Here is a 25,943-nt window from a genome sequence, read left to right as displayed (position 1 = left end):
TCTGTAGTTCCCTTCTACACAGTATGATTATAACCACTCGATAATGGAATATTTTTGGGACTGTTTGAAGAAAATATCATCACAGTATAAGTCTTGCAGTGACAGACTTTCTAAAAAATTATTTCTTACCAGCAGATGTTCTTTCTGAAGCGAACTTGGTCTCATCGAGGTGAAAAGCTCCTATCGAACCATTTTTGATCTTCGTATTCAATGACTGGAAACAGACAAAAGAGAAAAGATTGAATGGAATGGATCGTAAACATCTGACCTATATAGATGGAATAATTGAGAAAATGCTTGACAACTCTTGCTCCAAGAAAGACTTGCATAAATCCAGGAGTCCCAAATGTTTTTTAACTAAACAATTTTAAAATGTTGAAATGGAACCACCAATTTATACATATTGCTGTAAACAGCCATGGTTGATAATAGCTAGATTGTCTTTTTTTAGGCTAGGTGAGGGTTACATATTGGCCAGGACAATGCTGTCAAGTTCCCTCTTCATCCTGGTGGAATGGAGAACACTTTTTCACTCAATTGGATTTAAAATTGTGATTCTCTTTGCAATAGGCTATGGCGAGTCTGCTGTTCACAATGATAGATATATTTTGAGGAGGACAATCTTTTTTTTGTATTTGTATGCCGCGTTATCACCTGCCCCAGGCTAACAATGATCTATTCTGCATTCTCCTTGATCTTCGCCCCCTTTGATTTCTCATTTTTACACCTTGAAGCGTCTATATCTCTCGTCTCCCTCTCACCCGACTGTCAGTCTGAAGAAGGGTCTTGACCCAAAACGTCACCCATTCCTTCTACCCAGAGATGCTGCCTGTCCTTCTGAGTTACTCCAGCATTTTGTGTCTATCTTCGGTGTCAAGTCAATAGACAATAGGTGCAGGAGGAGGCCATTCGGCCCTTCGAGCCAGCACCGCCATTCAATGTGATCATGGCTGATCATTCTCAATCAGTACCCCGTTCCTGCCTTCTCCCCATACCCCCTCAAGTCAAGTTGTTTATTTGTCACATACACATACACGATGTGCAGTGAAATGAAAGTGGCAATGTCTGCGGATTGTGCAAAATAAAGTTACAATTACAGCATATAAATTAAAATTAATACAGAAAATAAAATTTGGTCCCTGGAGTTATAATAGTTAACAGTCCTGATGGCCTGTGGGAAGAAACTCCGTCTCATCCTCTCCGTTTTCACAGCATGACAGCGGAGGCGTTTGCCTGACCATAGCAGCTGGAACAGTCCATTGCTGGGGTGGCAGGGGTCCCTCATAATCTTGCTTGCTCTTGATCTGCACCTCCTGATGTATAGGTCCTGCAGGGGGGTGAGTGTAGTTCCCATGGTGCATTCTGCCGAACGCACTACTCTCTGCAGGGCCATCCTGTCCTGGGCAGAGCTGTTCCCAAACCAGACTGTAATGTTGCCGGACTGGATGCTCTCTGCAGCCCCAGAGTAGAAGCATTGAAGGATCCTCAGAGACACTCTGAATTTCCTCAGCTGTCTAAGGTGGTAAAGGAGCTGCTTTGCCTTACCCACCAGTGCGGCAATGTGTGTTGTCCATGTCAGATCCTCGTTGATGTGGACTCCCAGGTATTTAAAGCTGCTCACCCTATCCACAGTAGACCCATTTATCTCCAGTGGCGTGTACGTCCTTGGATGTTGAGCCCTTCTAAAGTCCACAATCAGCTCCTTAGTTTTTTTGACATTCAAGAGGAGGCTATTGTTCCGACACCAGAGTGCCAGATCAGCCACCTCCTCCCGGTAGGCCTTCTCATCGTTGTCGGAGATCCGGCTTACCACCACAGTAAACCTCCTAACACAGATGCTGCCTGACCCGCTGAGTTCCTCCAGAACTGTATATGTTCCTTCACCCAGAATTTCTATTTTGTTTCAGATTCCAGCATCTGCATTTTCATTTATTTTCTGGAAGATCTTTTCTGTCCATTTTTGATCGCAGATGGTACTTTGGCATAACCTCTTATTCTGAAGGGCCTTCTGCGGAGACCGTCTTCTGTGGAATCTTGTCCATCTGCGGAAATGGGGCGATTTGAGCACCAACACCATAACCTCTGACTGAATCAGGAAAAGCACCATGTATTGCCTCCACGTGTACATTTCCCACGTATTAATGGTGATCAGAAAAGAGAATCCTCGCTGGATTAGTTAAGTTTCGTTTATTGTGGTCACGTGTACCGAGGTACCGTGAGAAGCTGAACCTGCTCCTTCCTGCTGTCCATGGGAAGAAAGACCACCAGCAAACCCCAGTGAAATCAGTAGGACAGCAGAATTCAAACTTTGATGCCTTGACGCCTTCTTGTTTAGTTGTTTTGACAGTCATTCAAGTTAAATGATAGAAAAGATGACTACATTACATGATTACAATCGAGCCATTCACAGTGTACAGATACATGATAAGGGAATAACATTGTGTAGTACTAGTTAATGGCCACATGTAATTCAAAACAGAAAGCGACTAAGTCTTCTTAAAAACAAATGTTTTCAATTGTATTCTGACACTGGCTAATCATGCAATAGATTAGGACCAAAATCTCCCGGCAGGCAGCGGCCAAACCCACCAGCAAGCCCGGCTTGCCCGCCCATGACGGAGGACCCCCTCGGTGGGCCTGGCTCGCCCACTGCAGGCCCACCGAACACTACCACGAGGCACCGGCGTCAACGGGACCTGCACCGCCGAGAGCAAGGAGGGACCCGTCGGGGGAGAGAGGGCCGTGGAGAGAGAGAGAGGGAGAGGGACCGTCGGGGGAGAGAGGGCCGTCGAGAGAGAGAGGACCGTCGAGAGAGAGAGAGGGGGGGGACCGTCAAGAGAAAGAGGGGGACCGTCGAGAGAGAGAAAGACCGTCGAGAGAGAGAGAGAGAGGGAGGGAGGGGGACCGTCGAGAGAGAGAGAGGGACCATCGAGGGAGAGAGAGGGACCGTCGAGTGAAAGAGGGGGTCCGTCGAGAGAGAGAGAGAGAGACAGAGAGACCGTCGAGAGAGAGAGGGACCGGCGGCTGCGAGGAGGGTGACCGTCAAGAGAGAGAGAGAGAGAGAGAGAAAGAGAGAGAGAGGGGGACCGTCGAGAGAGAGAGAGGGGGACCGTCGAGAGAGAGAGAGGGGGACCGTCGAGAGAGAGAGAGAGAGAAGGGGGGTGACTGTCTGGAGAGAGTGGGGGTGACCGTCTGGAGAGAGAGGGGGACTGTCGAGGGAGAGAGAGGGGGACTGTTGAGAGCGAGGGGGACCGGCGGCAGCGAGAGGGACTGCACCTCCGAGAGTGACAAGGGCTGTCGAGAGCTACCCAGGGGGAAGCCGCGGAGATCGCAGAGGGAACCTGCCGGGGGGGGGGGGCCGCCGAGAACGAGGTGGGGGGGGGGGGGGGAGGGAGAAACCCGGCAGGGTGGGGGTCGCCTGGTGCCCGTGCGGCAACAGGCCTGGTTGCTGCAGAAGATAAAACTGTTCCATGAACTTCTTGTAACTTTGTCAGCGCTGGAAACGTGGGGACTCGTGTGTACCGTCGAGGTGAGATCTGCTGTATGATTTTACCGGGCTATGTGTAAAAGAAAGCGTTTCACTGTACCTAAGTACATGTGACAATAAAGTCACGGCGGCATGGTGGCGCAGCAATAGAGTTGCTGCCTTACAGCGAATGCAGCGCCGGAGACACAGGTTCGATCCTGACTACGGGCGCCGTCTGTACGGAGTTTGTACGTTCTCCCCGTGACCTGCGTGGGTTTTCTCCGAGATCTTCGGTTTCCTCCCACACTCCAAAGACGTACAGGTATGCAGGTTAATTGGCTGGGCAAATGTAAAAAAATTGTCCCTAGTGTGTGTAGGATAGTGTTAATGTGCGGGGATCGCTGGGCGGCGCGGACCCGGTGGGCCGAAGGGCCTGTTTCCGCGCTGTATCTCTAAATCTAAAATCCAAGTATAATAATTGAATCTAAATCTTACCTGACCACTATGAGAAGAGCTTATAGCTGTGGAAACACTGGACGCCTCTAGACAGATTCCATTGGGCAATCTGCTGCCAACCGGACCTTGATCTTGGTATTTTAAAGCACTAGAAGAATGAGAAAGGACATCACTCACAAAACTTGAGTAGTTCATTAATTATTTTTTTAATCCTATCCAAAGTTTCTTCATACGTTGACCTTTCTCAGCAACCATTGAATTTTAATCTAGTCATTACACCCAATGGATTCGTTCATGTAGTTCTCTACTCATTACAAACACTAATTGGCATCCAATGCACAAGTAGAATTAATTTATAAAGAAAATCACACAGCTGTAGAACAGGCAACACAGTAGACATTAGATTTATTCACAAAATGCTGGAGTAACTCAGCAGGTCAGGCAGCATCTCGGGAGAGAAGGAATGGGTGACGTCTCGACCCGAAACGTCACCCATTCCTTCTCTCCCGAGATGCTGCCTGACCTGCTGAGTTACTCCAGCATTTTGTGAATAAATCGATTTGTACCAGCATCTGCAGTTATTTTCTTATACAGTAGACATTAGATTCCCTGCTGGTTTCACAAAGACGGTTCAGTATTTTCAAGTTATCAAGCAATATAACCATCCTACCACAAGTCGAGAGCTGTCCTGAACTACTATCTAACTCATTGGTGACCCTCGGATTGTCTTTGATCGGACTTTACCTTGCACTAAACCTTATTCCCTTAACATGGATCTATAAACTGTCAATGGCTCGATTGTTATCATGTATTGTCTTTCCGCTGACTGGTTGGCAGGCAACAAAAGCTTTTCACTGTACCTCAGTATACGTGACAATAAACTAAACTGACCTGAAAAGTACAAGTTAAGATTCTACAGAGGGTTATTTCTCCCTCTACACCTTTTCACCCAAGAAGAAACCTGTGATGGAAGACAAAGTTATTCTGACATCTCTTGCACACTTGCACAAGGAAACTGAAGTGTTGCTTATCTCCCTGTTCTCCTTCATTAGATGACAAATGCTGGGTTTTTCAATGAAAACTCAAATTGAAGTTAAAATAATCTGCTTATTGATTTTAAAAAAAGAAGAGATTTTCTGGACTTCCTCTCACTACATCAGCAGTCAACATCCCTTCCTGCTATCTTGCATTAGGGGGCACTAATGCACAAGACAATAAACTTTCACAATTACATTTGAGGAAATCAAAAGCAAAGATTGATATCAAAAGTAAAGCTGCTGTATCCACTGTGCAGGAAGGAACTGCAGATGCTGGTTTAAACTGAAGGTAGACACAGAAAGCTGGAGTAACCCAGCGGGTCAGACAGCATCTTTGGAGAAAAGGAATAGTGGACGTTTCGGGTCTGTCTCGACTTGAAACGTCAGCCATTCCTTTTCTCCAAAGATGCTGTCTGAGCCGCTGATTTACTCCAGCTTTGTGTCTGTATCCACTGTCATCCTTGTTCACTTCCAAAATCTCTAAGTAGGCATTTGCAAAAATGTTTTGCAAAATACTCCAGTCCATGATTCCCACTTTGGTAACTAATTTCTCACAGAAGTACCAAGTTGCAGTAATGATTCAGAGGAATGGAAGAACAGATCTATCCCTCCCACATCCTTCCAAAATCCCAAGTGTACAGTAATACTGTCATTAACTACAGACTGGAACAGCTCAGCATTACTCTCTTAATACATCTGTATAAACAGGAATAGAAACTGGATATTGACAGGTCACAGAAAAATAATTGAGCTTTTATAAACTAATCCCAAGGGTTGAATTATGAAGATAGGTATAAGGAACTCACAAGGCAAAATTTGGGTGAAAATGTGCAGGTATTTTACTGCAGGTTTAAAATCTACTTTCCTTGGCTTGAACATGCAAGTGTAAAACTTTGGAAAACTTAATTCGGACATAATTTCATCAATAAACATTTTGACAGCTTCAAATGCATGCTCCATGATATATATCGTGTACATGATAGGTAGCACAATCTCACCAAGCCAGACAAATTTGAGCTCCTTCAAAAATATGTTTTTCACATATTTGAGTACCTTACCTCAATCTGGAGGATGTGGTGACCTCTATTTCTGGTTGAGACTTGGCCTCAGGTAGACCCTGTAATGACAATAAAAACAATAGGAAATTACCTTAGCAGAGAGAGAACTACGTGATTCCCAATTATAGCTACCGAGACCACGATAGCCTGACAGGAATGTAAGAAAAATGGTCTACAATTCTAGCCTCCTTGTCATAATATGAATCCAGATTACTTCCTTCCTCCCTATTTAGTTTAGAGATAGAACACGGGAACAGGCCCTTCAGCCCACCGCGTCCAATGCCAACCTTCGATCACCCGTTCACACGAGTTCTCATAAAGTCATAAGGAATAGGAGTAGAATTAGGCCATTCGGCCCATCAAGTCTACTCCCCATAACCTCTGACTCCGTACTAATCAAGAATCTATCTGTCTCTGCCTTAAAAATATCCACTGACTTGGCCTCCACAGCCTTCTGTGGCAAAGAATTCCACAGATTCACCACCCTCTGACTAAAGAAATTTCTTCTCATCTCTTTCCTAAAATTACGTCCTTTAATTCTGAGGCTATGACCACTAGCCCTAGACTCTCCCACTCGTGGAAACACCTTCTCCACATCCACTCTATCCAAGCCTTTCACTATTCTGTATGTTTCAATGAGGTCCCGCCCTCATTCTTCTAAACTCCAACGAGGACAGGCCCAGTTCTGACAAACGCTCATCATAGGTTAACCTACTCATTTCTGGGAACATTCTCCTCTGGACCCTCTCCAGAGCCAGCACATCCTTCCTCAGATATGGTGCCCAAAATTACTCACAATATTCCAAATGCGGCCTTAATGCTAGTTCCATATTATCCCATTTTCTCTTTCATTTCCAACAAATTAGGGGCAATTTTACAGAGGCTAATTGACCTACAAAGTCACAAGTCTTTGGGATGTGGAGAAAACCGGAGCGCCCAGTGGACACGTAAGCGGTCACCGGGAAAACATGCAAACTCCAGACTGACAGCACCCAAAGTCAGAGTCAAATTCATGTTTCTGATACTGAGGCAGCAACTCCACATGATTCATCTGGAACATGGGTCCCTGCCTCACTGTGTCTTCATGCCTTCTAAAAATACCCGATAACTCAATTATCTTTGTCCATGTCTTTTTTGACTTCCCATGTCTCCTTTGTCGCCTTGGCACCCACATCTGAAGTGCCTTGGGCCATTTACAATGAATGATTGTATTCAATGGCTCAGTGGTTTCAAATCCATTAAAACTGACCCACAGGTGTAACGGAGGCACGGTGGCGCAGCGGTAGAGTTGCTGCCTTACAGCGAATGCAGCGCCGGAGACTCAGGTTCGATCCTGACTACGGAGTTTGTGCGTTCTCCCCGTGACCTGCGTGGGTTTTCTCCGAGATCTTCGGTTTCCTCCCACACTCCAAAGACGTACAGGTTTGTTGGTTAATCGGCTGGGCAAATGTAAAAATTGTCCCTAGTGGGTGTAGGATAGTGTTAATGTGCGGAGATCGCTGGGCGGCACGGACCCGGTGGGCCGAAGGGCCTGTTTCTGCGCTGTATCTCTAAATCTAAAATCTAAATGATATTACATGGGTATTTGACCAAATGAAATGTTGCAAAGATTCAATAATACCCAGCACAGGATCTTCTTGTCACCAGGGACAACATAGCTGCCTAAATACACCAACAGCGTTACACCTGTCGGTTAGTTTTAATGGATTTGAAGCCACTGAGCCATTGAATATATTGAATGTATTCAAGGTGGAAATTCTGATATCTGAATAGAACGGGTGTCAATAACAATGGAAAACTGTAGTCAAGGCCACCATTGAATCAGCAAAGATTTAATTGAATGGCAATGCTGTCTAGAGAGGCCAATTGGTCCACAATTGCTCAGTATTTTTATTTCTCATGCAAGATTGATCAAGATTTCAAGGTCAGATCAAAAAGGCTTTCACCACATTGGCCTTCATTAGTCAGAGTATTGAGTATGGAAGTAGGGAGGTCATGTTGCAGTTGTATAAGACATTGGTGAGACCACATTTAGAGTATTGTGTTCAGTTTCCTATAACCATGTGAAAGGAACGATGTCGTCAAGCTGGAGAGGGCGCAGAGAAGATTTACAAGGATATTGCCAGGACTCGAGGGCCTGAGCTAGAGGCAGAGAGAGGTTAAACAGACCAGGACTATTCCTTGGAGCACAGGAGGACGTGGGGTGATCGTATAGAGATGTACACAATAGTGAGAGGAATAGATCGGGTAAACACACAGAGGCTCTTGCCCAGAGTAGGGGAATTGAGAACCAGAGGACATAGATTTAAGGTGCTGGGACCCCAGCTATTTACGATATACATTAATGACTTAGATGAAGGGATTAAAAGTACCATTAGCAAATTTGCAGATGATACTAAGCAGGGGGGTAGTGTGAATTGTGAGGAAGATGCAATAAGGCTGCAGGGTGACTTGGACAGGTTGTGTGAGTGGGCGGATACATGGCAGATGCAGTTTAATGTGGATAAGTGTGAGGTTATTCACTTTGGAAGTAAGAATAGAAAGGCAGATTATTATCTGAATGGTGTCAAGTTAGGAAGAGGGGCTGTTCAACGAGATCTGGGTGTCCTAGTGCATCAGTCACTGAAAGGAAGCATGCAGGTACAGCAGGCAGTGAAGAAAGCCAATGGAATGTTGGCCTTCATAACAAGAGGAGTTGAGTATAGAAGCAAAGAGGTCCTTCTACAGTTGTACCGGGCCCTGGTGAGACCGCACCTGGAGTACTGTGTGCAGTTTTGGTTTCCAAATTTGAGGAAGGATATTCTTGCTATTGAGGGCGTGCAGCGTAGGTTCACTAGGTTAATTCACGGAATGGCGGGACTGTCGTATGTTGAAAGGCTGGAGCAATTAGGCTTGTATACACTGGAATTTAGAAGGATGAGGGGGGATTTTATTGAAACATATAAGATAATTAGGGGATTAGACACATTAGAGGCAGGAAACATGTTCCCAATGTTGGGGGAGTCCAGAACAAGGGACCACAGTTTAAGAATAAGGGGTAGGCCATTTAGAACGGAGATGAGGAAGAACTTTTTCAGTCAGAGAGTGGTGAAGGTGTGGAATTCTCTGCCTCAGAAGGCAGTGGAGGCCAGTTCGTTGGATGCTTTCAAGAGAGAGCTGGATAGAGCTCTTAAGGATAGCGGAGTGAGGGGGTATGGGGAGAAGGCAGGAACGGGGTACTGATTGAGAGTGATCAGCCATGATCGCATTGAATGGCGGTGCTGGCTCGAAGGGCTGAATGGCCTACTCCTGCAACTATTGTCTATTGTCTATTGTCTATCTGCGTTCCTTGTACCCAGTCCAACAGTCTATGCAGATTCCACTGCAATCAAGCACTGTCCTCTTCACACAATCCTGACAAGTTTTGCATTCAATCTGAAAAAGGGTCCCGACTCAAAACGTCACCGATCCATGTTCTCCAGGAATACACACATTCTGCTGGAGTTACTCAGCGGGGCGGGCAGTATCTCTGGAGAAAATGGATAGGTGACATTTTGGCCTGGCCCAATCAGTCACTTTAGCACTTTGCGTGGGATTGTTTTGTAAATCAGCAAAACAATCTGCAGTTCCTTGTTTCTGCATTCTTCTGTACTCTTACGTTTTATATCATAAATCCCATTCTACTTATTCCCTGAAATGCTGCAACCTATTCTCCCTCACCGTGCCCATCACATCTCTGATTCTTTTTGGCATTAGCCTCCAGTGGCCAATTAATCGACCTGGGTTGTGGGAGGAAACAGAACCCCCACAGGATACCCACAGCAGTCTTGGAGAGAATGTACAAAGTCCACAAAGACTTGAAACAAACCAGGATTCCTGGAGCTGAGAGGCAGCAGCAGTATTAATTGCTGTGTTAGTATGAATGTCAAGAGATTCAAGGGACAGAGGTTGGTATCAGTAACATAGTGCTGAGATAATAGATCAGCTGTGATGTTATCAAACAGAAGTGGAGGCATGACCTCATCCTTATTTTTTCTTTCTTACACCTCCATGTTTGCCAACTCTCAGCACAAAATATTAGGACAGATAATGGAAAACTGTGCAAAATAGGTTCTTTTCATGGAAGAGAGGCAAAAAAGTTCCAGGAAAGAATTAGGGGTGAAAGTCCAGCCAAATGAAACCAGGTTCACCAGTGGTGGCACACAAGGATTAGCTGTGTGCTGAAGGATATCGGCCAAACGCAGGGGAGATGGAACTAACGTCGATGGGGGTCTGTTGGTCAGGAAGTTGAGGGTCCTGTTGCAGAGTTGAGTGCTGACACTAAGTCATAGAACAGAAGAACAGACCAAAGTTCCCCCTGCATTGTGGAGATTTTGCAGAATACTGATTGAGAATGATCAGCCATGATCACATTGAATGGCGATGCTGGCTCGAAGGGCCGAATGGCCTACTCCTCCACCCTATTGTCTAATACACGTTCTCACTAAGGTTTAAAATGCGATGGTCGGCAAGGGCAAGGAAGAAAGATGATGGGTGGTGGGATCGGAAGAAGGTACAGATGAACGAGGAGTTTGGGGCTGATGAGAATTTAAAAGCTGGATGAGCATTTTAAAAATCAAGTATCCAGACCTAGACTTCAACTCTTCCGGCTAAATTTAAACTTCCTATTACAAGCCATCGCATTTTAAACCTTAGTGAGAAAGTGTATTCTGCAAAATCTCCACAAATGCAGGAGGAACTTTGGTCACCTTCCTTCTGTTCTATGACTTGGTGTCAGCACTCATCTCAGCAACAGGGTCCTCAACTTCCTGACCAACAGACCCCAATCAGTGAGGAGAGGGGACAAATCATCCTCACCACAGGTGCAGGCGCGCCGCAAGGATGCATTCTCAGCCCCCTTCTTTACTCCTAGTGCACCCACGACTGTGCAGCCATGTACAAATCTCATTCAATTTCCAAATTTGCAGACGACATCATCATTGTGGGCTGGATATCAAATAATGATTAGACAGAGTATAGGAAGGAGATTGAGAACCTCGTTTTGAAGCAACAACCTTTCTCTCAATGCCAGCAAGACAAAGGAGATAGTGATCGACCTCAGGAAGCGAAGCGGTACACATGCCCCAGTTTGCATTGACGGTGCCGAAGTAGAGATTCCCAGGAGTTAATATCACCAACAACGTCTCATGGACCACCAAGCAACAACCAAGAAAGCACACCAAGACCTCTACTTCCTTAGAAGGCTTAGGAGGTTCTGCATGTTCCCTGTAACTCTCACTAACTTCTACAGATGCATCATAGAGAGCATTTTATCAGGATGCATCACAGCTTGGATTGGGAACAGCTCCACCGCAAGAAATTGCAGTGAATTGTGGACGCAGCCCAGACCATCACACAAACCAACCTCCCTTCTATTGACTCCATTTATACCTCACGCTGCCTCGACAAGGCCAACAGCACAATCAAGGATGAATCGCACCATAGCCACTCTCTCTTCTCCAGATGTAGGTGTGAAAATGCACATCTCCAGATTCAGGGACAGTTTCTTCCCAGCTGTTATCAGGCAACTGAATCATCCTATCACAACCAGAGAGCAGTGCTGAACTACTATCTACCTCTTTGGTGACCCTTGGAATATCCTTGATCGGACTTTGCTGGCTTTACTGTGCAATAAATGTTATTCCCTTATCATGTAGTATAAGAAAATAACTGCAGATGCTGGTAGAAATCAAAGGTATTTATTCACAAAATGCTGGAGTAACTCAGCAGGTCAGGCAGCATCTCAGGAGAGAAGGAATGGGTGACGTTTTGGGTCGAGACCCTTCTTCAGATTGATCCCTTATCATGTATCTATACACCGTAAATGGCTCAATTGCATTCAAATGTTGTCTTTCTGCTGACTGGATAGCACGCAACAAAAGTTTATCACTGTACCTCTGCACACGTGACATAAAACTAAAACTAAAAGGTATGTAGGTTAATTGGCTGGGTAAATGTAAAAAAAAAAAAAAAATGTAAAAATTGTCCCTAGTGGGTGTAGGATGGTGTTAATGTACGGGCATCGCTGGGCGGCGCGGACTTGGAGGGCCGAAAAGGCCTGTTTCCGGCTGTACATATATGATGATAAACTGAACTGAATTCCAATGTGCTGAAGATGTTGGATTAGAATTATCTCATGGTTTCCTTAGTACTTCAACCTCAGTTTATATAAACTGAAGAGCACCCCTACAAAATCCTTTGGGTTGTTTACTTCCTCCCAATGTTACTAAACACAATCTGGATTTCTGCTGTATTTCCAACAAGGCAATGCTAATGAAGGAATCAAGAACCAGGGGGCATAGGTTTAAGGTGAGGTGGGGGTTGGGGGGGGAGGAAGATATAATTGGAACCTGAGGGGCAATTTTTTTTTTTTTTACACAATGTTGGTAGGTCTCATGTGTTCCTGCATTCGACACCAACACCATTGTCAAGTTTGCAGATGACACAACGGTGATCGGGCTGATCACCAACGGGGATGAAACAAACTATAGAGCGGAGGTGCAGAACCTGGCGGACTGGTGCTCGGATAACAACCTGTCCCTAAATACCACCAAGACCAAGGAGCTGATCATCAACTTCCGTAGGTCACATAACGGGGAATATGCCCCGATTTCTATCAACGGGGACAGTGTGGAGAGAGTGTCCAGCTTCAAGTTTCTGGGCACTCACATTTCGGAGGACCTAACATGGTCCAATAACACTGCTGTGCTGGTCAAGAAGGCACAACAAAGACTGTTCTACTTAAGAACACTGAAAAAGTCTGGTCTACCCCAACAGCTGCTGACGACCTTCTACCGCTGCACCATCGAGAGCATCCTAACGCATGGCATCCCTGTGTGGTACCTCAGCTGCACAGAGGCAGAAAGGAAAGCTCTACAGCGGGTAGTCCATAGAGCTCAGAGGGCCATCGGAACACAGCTACCAGACTTAGAGGGCATCTACAACACACGATGCCTCAAAAAAGCCACCAGCATGCACAAAGACTTCACACCCCTGCAACGGTCTGTTCGAACTCCTTCCATCGGGCAGACGATACAAGGCCTTCTACGCCCGCACCTCCAGACTCAGGAACAGCTTCATCCCCAGGGCCATAGCTGCTATGAACCGGTCCTGCTGAGCCGGATGGCCACAACGCATAGATCAACTTGCACTTTACCCTGTCCAAAACTGTTACAACTGTTTCGTTTCGTTGGGTTGCTGCTGTCTAAATTACTTAAATTATTGCATCGTATGGGAGGCGCATTCCTAATCTCGTTGTACCCCTGGGTACAATGACAATAAAGATATATTGTATTGTATTGTTGTTGTAGACAATAGGTGCAAGAGTAGGTCATTCGGCCCTTCGAACCAGCACCGCCATTCAATGTGATCATGGCTGATCATTCACAATCAGTACCCCGTTCCTGCCTTCTCCCCATACCCCCTGACTCCGCTATCATATCATCATATCATCATATCATCATATCATATATATACAGCCGGAAACAGGCCTTTTCGGCCCACCAAGTCCGTGCCGCCCAGCGATCCCCGTACATTAACACTATCCTACACCCACTAGGGACAATTTTTACATTTACCCAGCCAATTAACCTACATACCTGTACGTCTTTGGAGTATCTTTGGAGTATCTTTAAGAGCTCTATCTAGCTCTCTCTTGAAAGCATCCAGAGAATTGGCCTCCACTGCCTTCTGAGGCAGAGAATTCCACAGATTTACAACAACTCTCTGACTGAAAAACAATTTCCTCATCTCAGTTCTAAATGGCCTACCCCTTATTCTTAAACTGTGGCCCCTGGTTCTGGACTCCCCCAACATTGGGAACATGTTTCCTGCCTCTAACGTGTCCAAACCCTTAATAATCTTATATGTTTCAATAAGATCCCCTCTCATCCTTCTAAATTCCAGCGTATACAGGCCTAGTTGCTGAACTGCCAGAGGAGGAAGTTGAGGCAGGTACTATCACAAAGTTTAAAAAAAACATTTGCACAGGTGCATGGATAGGATAGGTTTAGAAGGATTTGGGCCAAACGCAGGCAGGTGAGTCTTGTGTAGGCATGTTGGTTGGCGTCTGCAAGTTGGACAGCACGCAACAAAAAAGCTGTTTACTGTACCTCAGCACACGTGACAACAAACTAAGTTGGGCTGCTGTATGACTCTCTGAGCAAAAGCATCGAGAAGATATATCCCAGGCATATCTTGTAACGCAGGATGACTGCAGACAGGGGATGTTCCACCGGGTCCAATTATTTTGCCTAACTTCCTTTCTTCCTGTTTGTTTATTTTTTTTATATATTGAGCACCAATGTGTGTTTCCAACCCGTTGTGCTGCTGCAAGTAAGAAATTCATTGTTCCACTTCGTGACTACAAGTTTGCTGATGATGACACTGTGGTGGTGGGCCGGATCTCCGACAACGATGAGAAGGCCTACCGGGAGGAGATGGCTGATCTGGCACTCTGGTGACAGGACAATAGCCTCCTCTTGAATGTCACAAAAACTAAGGAGCTGATTGTGGACTTTAGAAGGGCTCAACATCCAAGGACGTACACGCCACTGGAGATAAATGGGTTTACTGTGGATAGGGTGAGCAGTTTTAAATACTTTGGAGTCCACGTCAAAGAGGATCTGACATGGGCAACGCACATTGCCGCACTGGTGGGTAAGGCAAAGCAGCACCTTTACCACCTTAGACAGCTGAGGAAATTCAGTGTTTCTGAGGATCCTTCATTGCTTTTACTCTGGGGCTGTAGAGAGCATCCTGTCCGGCAACATTATAGTCTGGTTTGGGAACAGCTCTGCCCAGGACAGGATGGCCCTGCAGAGAGTAGTGCGTTCGGCAGAATGCACCATGGGAACTACACTCGTCCCCCTGCAGGACCTATACATCAGGAGGTGTAGATCGAGAGCAAGCAAGATTATGAGGGACCCCTGCCACCCCAGTAACGGACTGTTCCAGATACTACGGTCAGGCAAACGCCTCCGCTGTCACGCTGTGAAAACGGAGAGGATGAGACGGAGTTTCTTCCAACAGGCCATCAGGACTGTTAACTTTTATAACTCCAGGGACTAAATGTTGTCTTCTCTGTATTAACTTATTTATATGCTGTAACTGTAATTCTTTTTTGTGCACAATCCGCAGGCATGGCCACTTTCATTTCACTGCACATCGTGTATGTGTATGTGACAAATAAACTTAACTTGACTTGACATATGACAACCAAACACTCTTGACTCTCTTAAACGTCCACTCTTTAAGCCAAGTATACTGACCATGGGGAGATCCCAGCCCAAGTCTCAATAAAAAGCACCTGAACCTCATTTTTAAATCAACAGCACCATTGGTCTACATGCAATCGACAAAGATCAAATAAAGGAAAGAAACATTTTGCAGCCATGAAATGTGGTCATTGCTTAACTCCCAGCTTCTTCTTCAGCTTAGTGTCGCGTGTAGTTGATGCCACCACAGAGTGGGATTGCCTCCTTCATACTTCCCAGACGTCAACACGGATTAGGCAGTGCTGAACTGAGCCTCGCTTGCACTGTACCTGAAGAGCTGTCATCCGGGCCGATGCAGTGTGTGCAGACTCAGGATCGTTCCCATGATCCCGGATGTCCTGATTGTGACGTTCCCGTACAACGTACTCGTACGTACTCAACTTCTTGAAGGCTAGAAAAAAGAACAGAAATAGCATTCGCCATACTTTCCTGAAACTGACGGAGTCCAACCAGCACCAGACCTGCAATGTTTAGGGAACCAGAAACCACATGGGACGAGTGAAGAATTCTGACTTTTTAAAGACATTTGGACAGATACGTGTTAGGAAGGGTTTGGAGGGCGATGGGCCAAATGCAGTCAAATGGGACTCGCCCAACGTGGTCGGCATGGACAAATTGGGCTGCAGGGCCTTTTTTTTTCCCTTCTGTACAGCTCCATGACTTTAACTGATGTTCCCTAAAGGGACCGTTGCCATCCGAGACAATAAAGAAAGCTTCCGTCTGTCACGGCACTCTTTCATCTCAAACACCCAACTTTTCCGGCTGTCCCCAACAAACCAAGTGTCTAAAACCTAGAACTCAGCTTCTTCCCCAACAGCCCACCTGACCCACAGAAATAAAACTCCTCTGCCATAACAGCAAACCTCGAAATGACAAGTGAAGTGGCTGTGAATCGCTCCACACTCACACAGGTAAATGTGAAAACACAGCAGGTGACCAAGTAACATCAGCGAAGCAAGGCTGAGGATGATGGTGATTCCTGCGATGACCAAAATTCCAGCTTGCGATGTTTCCACTGGTGCAATGGGCAAAAATGCTAACCAAGTGTTGTTTCCTTGAACATCTGTGCAAATAAAACAAAATGCAGTCATTCAAACACAATGCGACTGACTGTATTATAACATGTCCATAATCACACCAGCTACTTCAAATTTGCAACATCCACCCAAATCGAGCAGTAGATAATATAGTGTATTGCCAGCGTAAACTCAAAATAACTGAGTTGAGTCCCTGAATATTTTGATTCTACCTTTGTAGGAGCGACTAGGCTTGTATACACTGGAATTAAGAAGAATGAGAGGGGATCTTATCGAAACGTATAAGATTATTAAGGGGTTGGACACGTTAGAGGCAGGAAACATGTTCCCAATGTTGGGGGAGTCCAGAACAAGGGGCCACAGTTTAAGAATAAGGGGTAGGCCATTTAGAACCGAGATGAGGAAAAACTTTTTCAGTCCGAGAGTTGTGAATCTGTGGAATTCTCTGCCTCAGAAGGCAGTGGAGGCCAATTCTCTAAATGCATTCAAGAGAGAGCTAGATAGAGCTCTTAAGGATAGCGGAGTCAGGGGGTATGGGGAGAAGGCAGGAACGGGGTACTGATTGAGAATGATCAGCCATGATCACATTGAATGGCTGTGCTGGCTCGAAGGGCCGAATGGCCTCCTCCTGCACCTATTGTCTATCGTATCTTTGCTCCACAGCAACAGCAGGTAGTTAGGTCAAGGGCAATTTCACTTGAAACTGAATGTCATTCAGCATATGGCAGCTCGAGCCCAAATTCTTTGGCTTGCCATCTCATCTATCTTGCGACATAGGCTGGTTTTTATTTGAACTACTGCATCAATGTGTTTATAACAGATTACAACATTCCTCGGTGTCTCATAGCAGTTTTAACTTGATCTGAGACTAAAACTGCGGTGGCGCAGCAGCGCATAGTGGTAGAGTTGCTGCTTTACAGCGGCAGAGGCCCAGGTTCGATCCTGACCACAGGTGCTGTCTGTAAGAGGTTTGTACCTTCTTCCTGTAACTGCATGGGTTTTCTCCGGATGATCCGGTTTCCTCCCACACCCCAAAGACGTACAGGTTTGTAAATTAATTGGCTTTGGTAAAAAATTGTAGATTGTTCCTCGTGTGCAGGATAGTGCTCGTGTACGGGGTGACTACTGGTCGACAAGAACCCGGCAGGACGAAGGGCCTGTTTCCGCACTGTATCTCCAAACTAAACCAAACACATTAGGTCAGGTGGTTAAAAGTTTATTTTTGCTCTGGTTTATTTCACTCACATGTTTAAACTGTAATGTTGTATTCTTAATGTTTTATGCTTTATTCTTAATTGTTTACTGTATGTTTGTGTTGTTACACGAGCGGAGCACCAAGGCACATTCCTTGTATGTGTCCCTACTTGGCCAATAAACGTATTAATTCATTTATTCATTGAGAGAAGAGGCAAGTTTGAAGGGAAGTTTAAGTAAAGATGGTGGAGGAAGAGAGGTCCTTTTTGCCTCTCCTCCAGTCCGTATCATTTCAATGAGATGAGAGGGTGTATATTATCATGTTGTTGTTGTTGTTGTTGTTCTTGTTCGTCCTTCGGGTTCGAAGATGACCATGACTTCACTTTCAGTTGGAGGATTGGTGACTGTGGGTCCGGAAGTGACTGGTGAGGCCAATCCGGACCCGGAAGGCACGCCCACACGTAGGACACAAGTGGATGGGTGCTGCAGTGGAAGTAGCCCGGGCCTTGCCGGGTACATTATCATGTACAATCACTTCACAATCACATGGACAGGCTGGATAGCCCAAAGGGTTAACTATGATCAGTCAAGCCCATGCATGACTAATGTCCATTTCCACAACACATTCATTGGCAGAATGAATGTACATCTCGTGGCTGAAAAGCTCCCTCCTCAGCAAGCTCCATGGGATCATCATTTGAAGGCATTGTCTGGATGACTTTGTTGCCACTCCAGTGACAAGTTGAGAATACCACCAAGGATTCTGCTCTCCAATTAAACAAAACACTATTGTTTTTCACTATAGTGTATTCCCTCAGGTACTGGAGCATTAGGTCAAGGTTAAATACATATTATCATTAGGAAGGTTAAGCTGAAAGAATCTGGTGCCATCGTACCCCTTACATCACTATCTTTAAATTCATAATAACCAGTCAGTAAAAAAGGAAGATAGGTGAAGAACGACAAAACAAAACACCAGGATTGCTGCAAATGTGGAATGGGAGCAGAAAATGCTGGAAAAACTCAGTGGGTCGTGGAGCACTTTTGGAGGGAGGAACACAATTAAGATTTCAATAATGTAAAAACAGGAACTGCAGATGCTGGTTTGAAAACAAAAAGACACAAAGTGCTGGAGTAACTCAGCGAGTCAGGCAGCATCTCATGAGACCATGGGTAGGTGACATTTCAGGTCCTGAGCCTTCTTCAGTCAGAAGAAGGGCCCCGATCTGAAATATCACCGATCCATGTTTTCCAGAGATGCTGCCTGACCCGCTGAGTTACTACAGCACTTTGTGACTTTAAAAAAAGATTGAATTAATCCTTAATCAGAACATTAGGCATAACGGTGGATCTACTGCCTCACAGCGCCAGAGACCCGGGTTCGATCCTGACTACGGGTGCTTGTTTGTATGGTGCTTGCACGTTCTCCCCGTGACCTGCGAGGGTTTTCTCAGAGACCTTTGGTTTCCTCCCACACTCCAAAGACGTACAAGTTTGCAGTAGCTCCACCGTTATGCCTAATAGACAATAGACAATAGACAATAGACAATAGGTGCAGGAGTAGGCCATTCAGCCCTTCGAGCCAGCACCGCCATTCAATGCGATCATGGCTGATCACTCTCAATCAGTACCCCGTTCCTGCCTTCTCCCCATACCCCCTCACTCCGCTATCCTTAAGAGCTCTATCCAGCTCTCTCTTGAAAGCATCCAACGAACTGGCCTCCACTGCCTTCTGAGGCAGAGAATTCCACACCTTCACCACTCTCTGACTGAAAAAGTTCTTCCTCATCTCCATTCTAAATGGCCTACCCCTTATTCTTAAACTGTGGCCCCTTGTTCTGGACTCCCCCAACATTGGGAACATGTTTCCTGCCTCTAATGTGTCCAATCCCCTAATTATCTTATATGTTTCAATAAGATCCCCCCTCATCCTTCTAAATTCCAGTGTTCTAATGTTCTGATTAAGGATTAATTAAAAAAAAATTTTAAAGTCACAAAGTGCTGTAGTATCACAGCGGGTCAGGAAGCATCTCTGGAAAACATAGATCGGTGATATTTCAGATCGGCGCCCTTCTTCAGACTGAAGAAGGCTCAGGACCTGAAATGTCACCTAACCATGGTCTCATGAGATGCTGCCTGACTCGCTGAGTTACTCCAGTACTTTGTGTCTTTTTGTTTGCAAACCAGCATCTGCAGTTCCTTGTTTTTACATTATTGAAATCTTAATTGCGTTCCTCCCTCCAAAAATGCTCCACGACCCACTGGGTTTTTCCAGCATTTTCTGCTCCCATTCCACATTTGCAGCAATCCCGGCATTTTGTTTTGTCGTTCTTCACCTATCTTCCTTTTTTACTGACTGGTTATTATGAATTTAAAGATAGTGATGTAAGGGGTACGATGGCACCACATTTTTGCAGCAGATTTGGCTTTGTATAAAACAACAAATTGTCCCGAATGTGAATAGGATAGAGTTAATGTGCTGGGATTGCTGGTCGGTGCGGACTCGGTGGGCCGAAGGGCCTGTTTCCACGCTGCATCTCTAAGCTAAACTAAACTAAACTAAACATGGTAAATTTTGGGATAGATGAAGGATGGCGGTGGGGTGGAGAGAACAGATTGCGATAGTTCCAAAAAATACAGGGCTCGGCAAAACTCCTCTGGCTCCCGATATCACAGTGAAACGTTCCATCAAAGATCACGCACACTGGGCTGGAATATGAAACACAGAAATTGCTCTTCTGAGAACCAACAAAGTGGGGATTTATGCCACACCTTTTAATGGTTGGAAGGAATTGTGGAAGTCAGTGGCATGTGCAGGGATGGTCCTCAGGGTAATCTCCCCTCCCCACTCAAAAAATATTCAATACAATATTGGCACTCACAGATGGATGGGTGTTTGTAACACGAGTACAATTAACATGCAACTTGGAAACCAGTCACATTGAAATTTCTGCCCATATTCCCCATCATGGATTGGCAGCTGAAGGTGTGCCTCTAATCAGGAACATGAGAAGAAAAACACACACCAACAAACACAAAGACTGGTTAAAATGTGCACAAGCTCTCCTTTGTGACAAACCCGTTGCTCAGACACGTACTTTTATATTGTGGAGCCGTGCGAAGTTCTGCAGGATTAACAAACTGCTGGACGAAAACATAAATGATAACTAGTGCAATCAGCAGGATGCCGAGAACAGCGGACACCACGGTGTGGAAGAAAAACCTAAGGGATGCAAAAGAAAGAGGAATATTAAACTTTGCTAATTTAGAAATTAGAATATGCTTGCACAGCTTATCCGTTAGTAGCTAGAAGGTTGTAGATTTTCTGGCCTGCGAATTATTTTGTAAGTACAAGGCCAGAGGAGGTAGTTGAGGCAGGGACTATCCCAACGTTTATGAAACAGTTAAGACAGGTACATGGATAGGACAGGTTTGGAGGGATATGGGACAAATGTGGGCAGGTGAGACAAGTGAAGCTGGGACATGTTGTCCGGTGTGGGCAAGTTGGGCCGAAGGGCCTGTTTCCACACTGTATCACTCTATGACATGGGCGAGGGAATTTATTGCTGCACAACACAGCAAAGATCTGGGATATGAATCAATTGGCTTCTCACGCCCATACAAGTAGCAGAGGGCGCAGAGATAGGCAGTTAGATTGGGGTTTCAGGAGGGGATGGAAATGGAAATGAAGCAATGGTGTATTGAATGGCTGGTGCAATTGGCAAATCATGGTCAAGTGATTGGGAGGGTTGGCTTGAGAAAGAGGGAGTGGGGGTGGCGAGGTGGTGCATACACACTGATCCAGCAAGCAACCCACCAACGGTAGGCAGCAAGTTGGGCAGAGACCACAAGACAGAGCCATTCAGCCCATCAAGTCTACTTCACCATTCAATCATGGTTGATCTGTTCTTCCCTCTCATCCCCATTGGCTTGACTTTTTCTGTCGCCCCTACCTTAAAAATGCTCTGAGGAGTAATGTGTTAGCAACTGACACCAGCAAAAGTGGTGAGAACATTTTATCAAGCAAGAAGGGGCTGGATGCATATCTAGAATACAAATTAGCAATGTGATTATCAAATTATTTCCCTCAATGGAATTAACATAAACAATGCAAAATCAAAAAAAAAATTTGAGGATGATTCAATTCAGATGCACAGCAGTCCAATTGTAGCAGTGTCATCAGACATAATTTGACAGCATAGGGTAGTACAGCATGGAAACAGGCCCTTCAGCCCAACATGCCCATGCAGACCAAGATGCCCCATCCATGCCAGTCCCACCTGCCCAAGTTTGACCCATATCCCTCTAAACCTTTCCTATCCATATACCTGTCCAAATGTCTTTTAAATGTTATCATAAATGACCAACTCATGTAACGAGATCTCAGGAAATTTGATCAAGGTTTAGCTCAGTTAGATTCAGGACAAAACGAGGCCAGCAAAAAGCAAAGCCACGCAAGGATGCAATGACTGAGCAAAAGCCAGTTGCAAAGGTGATCCAAGTGTTTTTATGCAAATCAAAAGCAAATCAAACTCGCCAAGCTTCAGTACACAGTGATTTGTAAATAAGCACTTCATTGCTACTTTGGCAACTGTTGCATACAAACTGTGTACCTTTTCTAGCTTCATCTTGTTAAGCAGTTAACCATTAACTGTATCAGGCTCCAAGGGATATTTCTGATGCCTACAGTAGGGTACTCAATCTCTGGCTCATTTAGGTTACATGTCAGAATTCTAATAAGATTATAAGATCAGTTATAAATAACTACTGCCCAGTCACAACACAAAGAGAATTTTAGAAAAAGCTTACCGCCACAAAGTAAAAGATTAAGCTCTTTGCATCAGATATTAACTTTGAAAAGAGATCCAAAAACAAACAGGGTTCTTACTAAACTAAGGATCCTTAAAGGTACAAATCCTCAGAACATTTATTGTTCATTTCTTCTCTCGTTACTACAAATCATTAAAATCCTTGCTGTCAAAAAATCTAAACAAATATTTATTTTTTACATACCCTTCCCCTCAAAAATCTAAACATTATTCACCATGTATCAAATATTTCCACCAGGTAAGAAAGAAGAAATGTACTACTTCTTCCCCAGTATTTTATTGAAATTTGTTACGGACAGAGTTGCAGGCAGTGTGTACTAGGTTGTGCAAAGTTCTGAAATAACTCAGCAGATCAGGCAGCACCTCTGGAGAACAATGATAGGTGTCATTTTGGGTCAGGATGTTTCTTCAGACTGATCGTGGCAGGTGGGGGAGAGGGGTGAAAGCTGGAAGAGAGAGGTAGGGCAGGACAAAGCCTGGCGAGTGATAGGTGGACAGAGCAGAACAGTAGCAGGTATCACAAAGGGGCAGCAGTGGTAGAGGGTCTCACAGAGAGCGGTCACAGTGGTGCATTGGGCAGTCAAGGTGGCTCAGTGGTAGAGTTGCTGCCTAACAGTGAATGCAGCGCCGGAGACCCGGGTTCGATCCCGACTACGGGTCCTGTCTGTATGGTTTGCGCGTTTTCCCCGTGACCTGCGTGGGTTTCCTCCCACACTCCAAAGACGTACAGGTTTGTAGGTTAATTGGCTTGGTAAATGTAAAAATTGTCCCTAGTGGGTGTAGGATGGTGTTAATGTGCGGGGATCGCTGGTCGGCGTGGACCCGGTGGGCCGAAGGGCCTGTTTCCACGCTGCATCTCTAAAGAACACCCATTGGAGAGAGGAAGAAAACTTATTCAAAGTAGGTAGACACAAAATGCTGGAGTAACTCAGCAGGTCAGGCAGCATCTCTGGAGAGAAGGAATGGGTGACGTTTCGGGTCAAGACCCTTCTTCAGACTGATGGTCTCGACCCGAAACTTCACCCATTCCTTCTCTCCTGAGAGGCTGCCTGACCCGCTGAGTTACTCCAGCATTTTGCGTCTACCTTCGATTTAAACCAGCATCTTCAGTTCTTTCCTACTTATTCAAACTAGGCATACTTTGAGGAATTTCACAGTAGAATAGTATAATGGACATACAAGGAACTGCAGATGCTGGTTGACAATACAAGAAACAAAGCAATAGAGTAACTCAACACCAGGTTTTGTCCTGCCCATCCTCTCCTCCAGCTTTCTTCTCCCCCCCCCCCCCCACCAGTCTTAAGAAGGGTCCAGACACAAAACATCACCTATCCATGTCCTCCAGAGATGCTGCCCGACATCCTGAGTTACTCCAGCATTTTGTACCTTTTGTTTAAACAATTCATTCACCTTGTGTAGGAAGGAACTGCAGATGCTGGTTTACATCGAAGATAGACTTGAAATGTTGGAGTAACTCAGCGGGACAGGCAGCATCTCTGGGTATAAGGAATGAGTGATGTTTCAGGTCGAGACCCTTCTTCAGACTTTCTGATTACATTTCAGGCTGTCTGAAGAAGGGTCTCAACCCGAAACGTCACCCAGTCCTTCTCTCCAGAGATGCTGCCTATCCCGCTGAGTTACCCCAGCATTTTATGTTTATCTTCATACACCTTGCTCAGGGGCAGCAGACTTATCTGCTGTCTGACTGCTGGCAATAGACAATAGACAATAGGTGCAGGAGGAGGCCATTCGGCCCTTCGAGCCAGCACCGCCATTCAATGTGATCATGGCTGATCATTCTCAATCAGTACCCCGTTCCTGCCTTCTCCCCATACCCCCTGACTCCGCTATCCTTAAGAGCTCTATCTAGCTCTCTCTTGAATGCATTCAGAGAATTGGCCTCCACTGCCTTCTGAGGCAGAGAATTCCACAGATTCACAACTCTCTGACTGAAAAAGTTTTTCCTCATCTCAGTTCTAAATGGCCTACCCCTTATTCTTAAACTGTGGCCCCTTGTTCTGGACTCCCCCAACATTGGGAACATGTTTCCTGCCTCTAACGTGTCCAACCCCTTAATAATCAGCGGTCAGAAGGTTGTAATTTCAAGCTTGACTACAAGAATGTACACAAGTACATCAATGTAATTCTGAGAGTGCACTGTACCACTGTTAACTTTAAAGTGGACACGTTGGGCCCAAACCACTCCTGCATTGGTGCAGCCCCCTTCCCCCCAACCCCCCTGCCTCCCTAGGAGATAGATTTAAACTTTTAAATGTGAAGAACTTAAAAAATATAACACCGATTTCAATGAAACTTCTTCCATTCGCACCAAAGGGACGACGGTGAGTAAGGTGGGCCTAAAATTGTCGCGCTATCGTGTACCGTTTTGGCTGTAGTTCAGGAACAAACAAACAAACAAACAAGAGTTTTAGTATATAGATGCTAAATAGAGTGTGTGTAAAAAAAGTCTGGTGATTTAACTTATTGCTGCTTGTGGACCTGGCTGCATGGAAATTGGGCGCTGTTGCACTTATTCAGATGCGCATGCCTTTGGATTACATGAGGCTGTTGTGGTGGTTTAAATATTAAAGCAAGCAATTATTTTCATATTTATTTATTTATCGATCTATCTTGAAAAAGACACCGAAAATTTAAACACATTCACCGATATGCAAAGCCATCCTCTATTTTAGCAATGAATTTGTAATTTTTGTGAAACAGATCAGAGTTTGGAAATGAATTTTTTAGACATTAGGCAACTGACCAGTAGTTCCTTCCTCCGACACAATTGTTGAGCCATTTGCAATGATGATCAAAATCTGAAATGCATTTGTTACAAGTGCTGCAGTGTTTGGCCCTCATCCCTCTGAAAAATAACAGAAAGCAACATTCATTCAAGGTCAGTGCACGGCCATTTTAAATATCTTTTCATAATGAGGAAACATTTTATATTAGAACATATCCATATGTTAACAGTGGAATAATATGCTTGATGGAGTTTACTACGGCAAAAAACATTACAAGGTTATTATCGGGGAGCTTTCAAAGTGCAATCGCTGTAAACCCAAGTCTGAAGAAGGGTCTCGACCCGAAACGTCACCCATTCCTTCTCTCCCGAGATGCTGCCTGACCCGCTGAGTTACTCCAGCATTTTGTGTCTACATTTGAGTTACAAACCAGGTATATTAAGAATAAAAGTGGCTAGAGAAAGAATAGGTCCCTTCAAAGATCGGAATGGCTGTCTTTGTGTAGAGCCACAAGAGTTGGGGGAAGATATTAAATTAATATTTCTCATCTATTTTTACTGGGGAAAAGAACATGAAAGCTAAGGAAATGAGCGGTATGAGTTGTGATGTCTTACATCATGTACAGATTACTAAAGAGGAGGCATTGGCTGTATTAAAGCAGATTAAGGTGGATAGATCCCCAGTGCATGACCATGTGCAACCTCGGACTTGGTGGGAAGCTAGGGAGGAAATTGTGGAGACCCTTGCATTATCTCCAGCCACAGGTTAATTTCTAGAAGACTGAATGGTGAATACTGTTGTATTGTTGTTTAAGAAGAGCAGCAAG

At 45.1% G+C, this 25,943-nt stretch overlaps 1 protein-coding gene across 2 annotated transcripts in view; it reads right to left on the bottom strand.

Annotated features, from left to right (window-relative positions):
• The window catches only part of zdhhc11 (zDHHC palmitoyltransferase 11), a 122,148-nt gene that overhangs the window by 6,926 nt on the left and 89,279 nt on the right, over positions 1 to 25,943 (bottom strand). For both annotated transcript variants that reach the window (XM_078415777.1, XM_078415770.1), the window contains exons 4-10: positions 25,135 to 25,236; positions 20,640 to 20,764; positions 16,218 to 16,373; positions 15,580 to 15,701; positions 6,018 to 6,076; positions 3,962 to 4,070; positions 130 to 214 (exon numbers count right to left, since the gene is read on the bottom strand). In XM_078415777.1, coding sequence (XP_078271903.1) covers positions 130 to 214; positions 3,962 to 4,070; positions 6,018 to 6,076; positions 15,580 to 15,701; positions 16,218 to 16,373; positions 20,640 to 20,764; positions 25,135 to 25,236 — 758 coding nt within the window. The remainder of the gene's footprint in view (positions 1 to 129; positions 215 to 3,961; positions 4,071 to 6,017; positions 6,077 to 15,579; positions 15,702 to 16,217; positions 16,374 to 20,639; positions 20,765 to 25,134; positions 25,237 to 25,943) is intronic.

The sequence above is a fragment of the Rhinoraja longicauda genome, chromosome 2 (genome assembly GCF_053455715.1).
Source record: "Rhinoraja longicauda isolate Sanriku21f chromosome 2, sRhiLon1.1, whole genome shotgun sequence".
NCBI lineage: Eukaryota > Metazoa > Chordata > Chondrichthyes > Rajiformes > Arhynchobatidae > Rhinoraja > Rhinoraja longicauda.
Note: the sequence above shows the minus strand (reverse complement) of the source record. Positions and strands in the feature narration are given on the sequence as shown.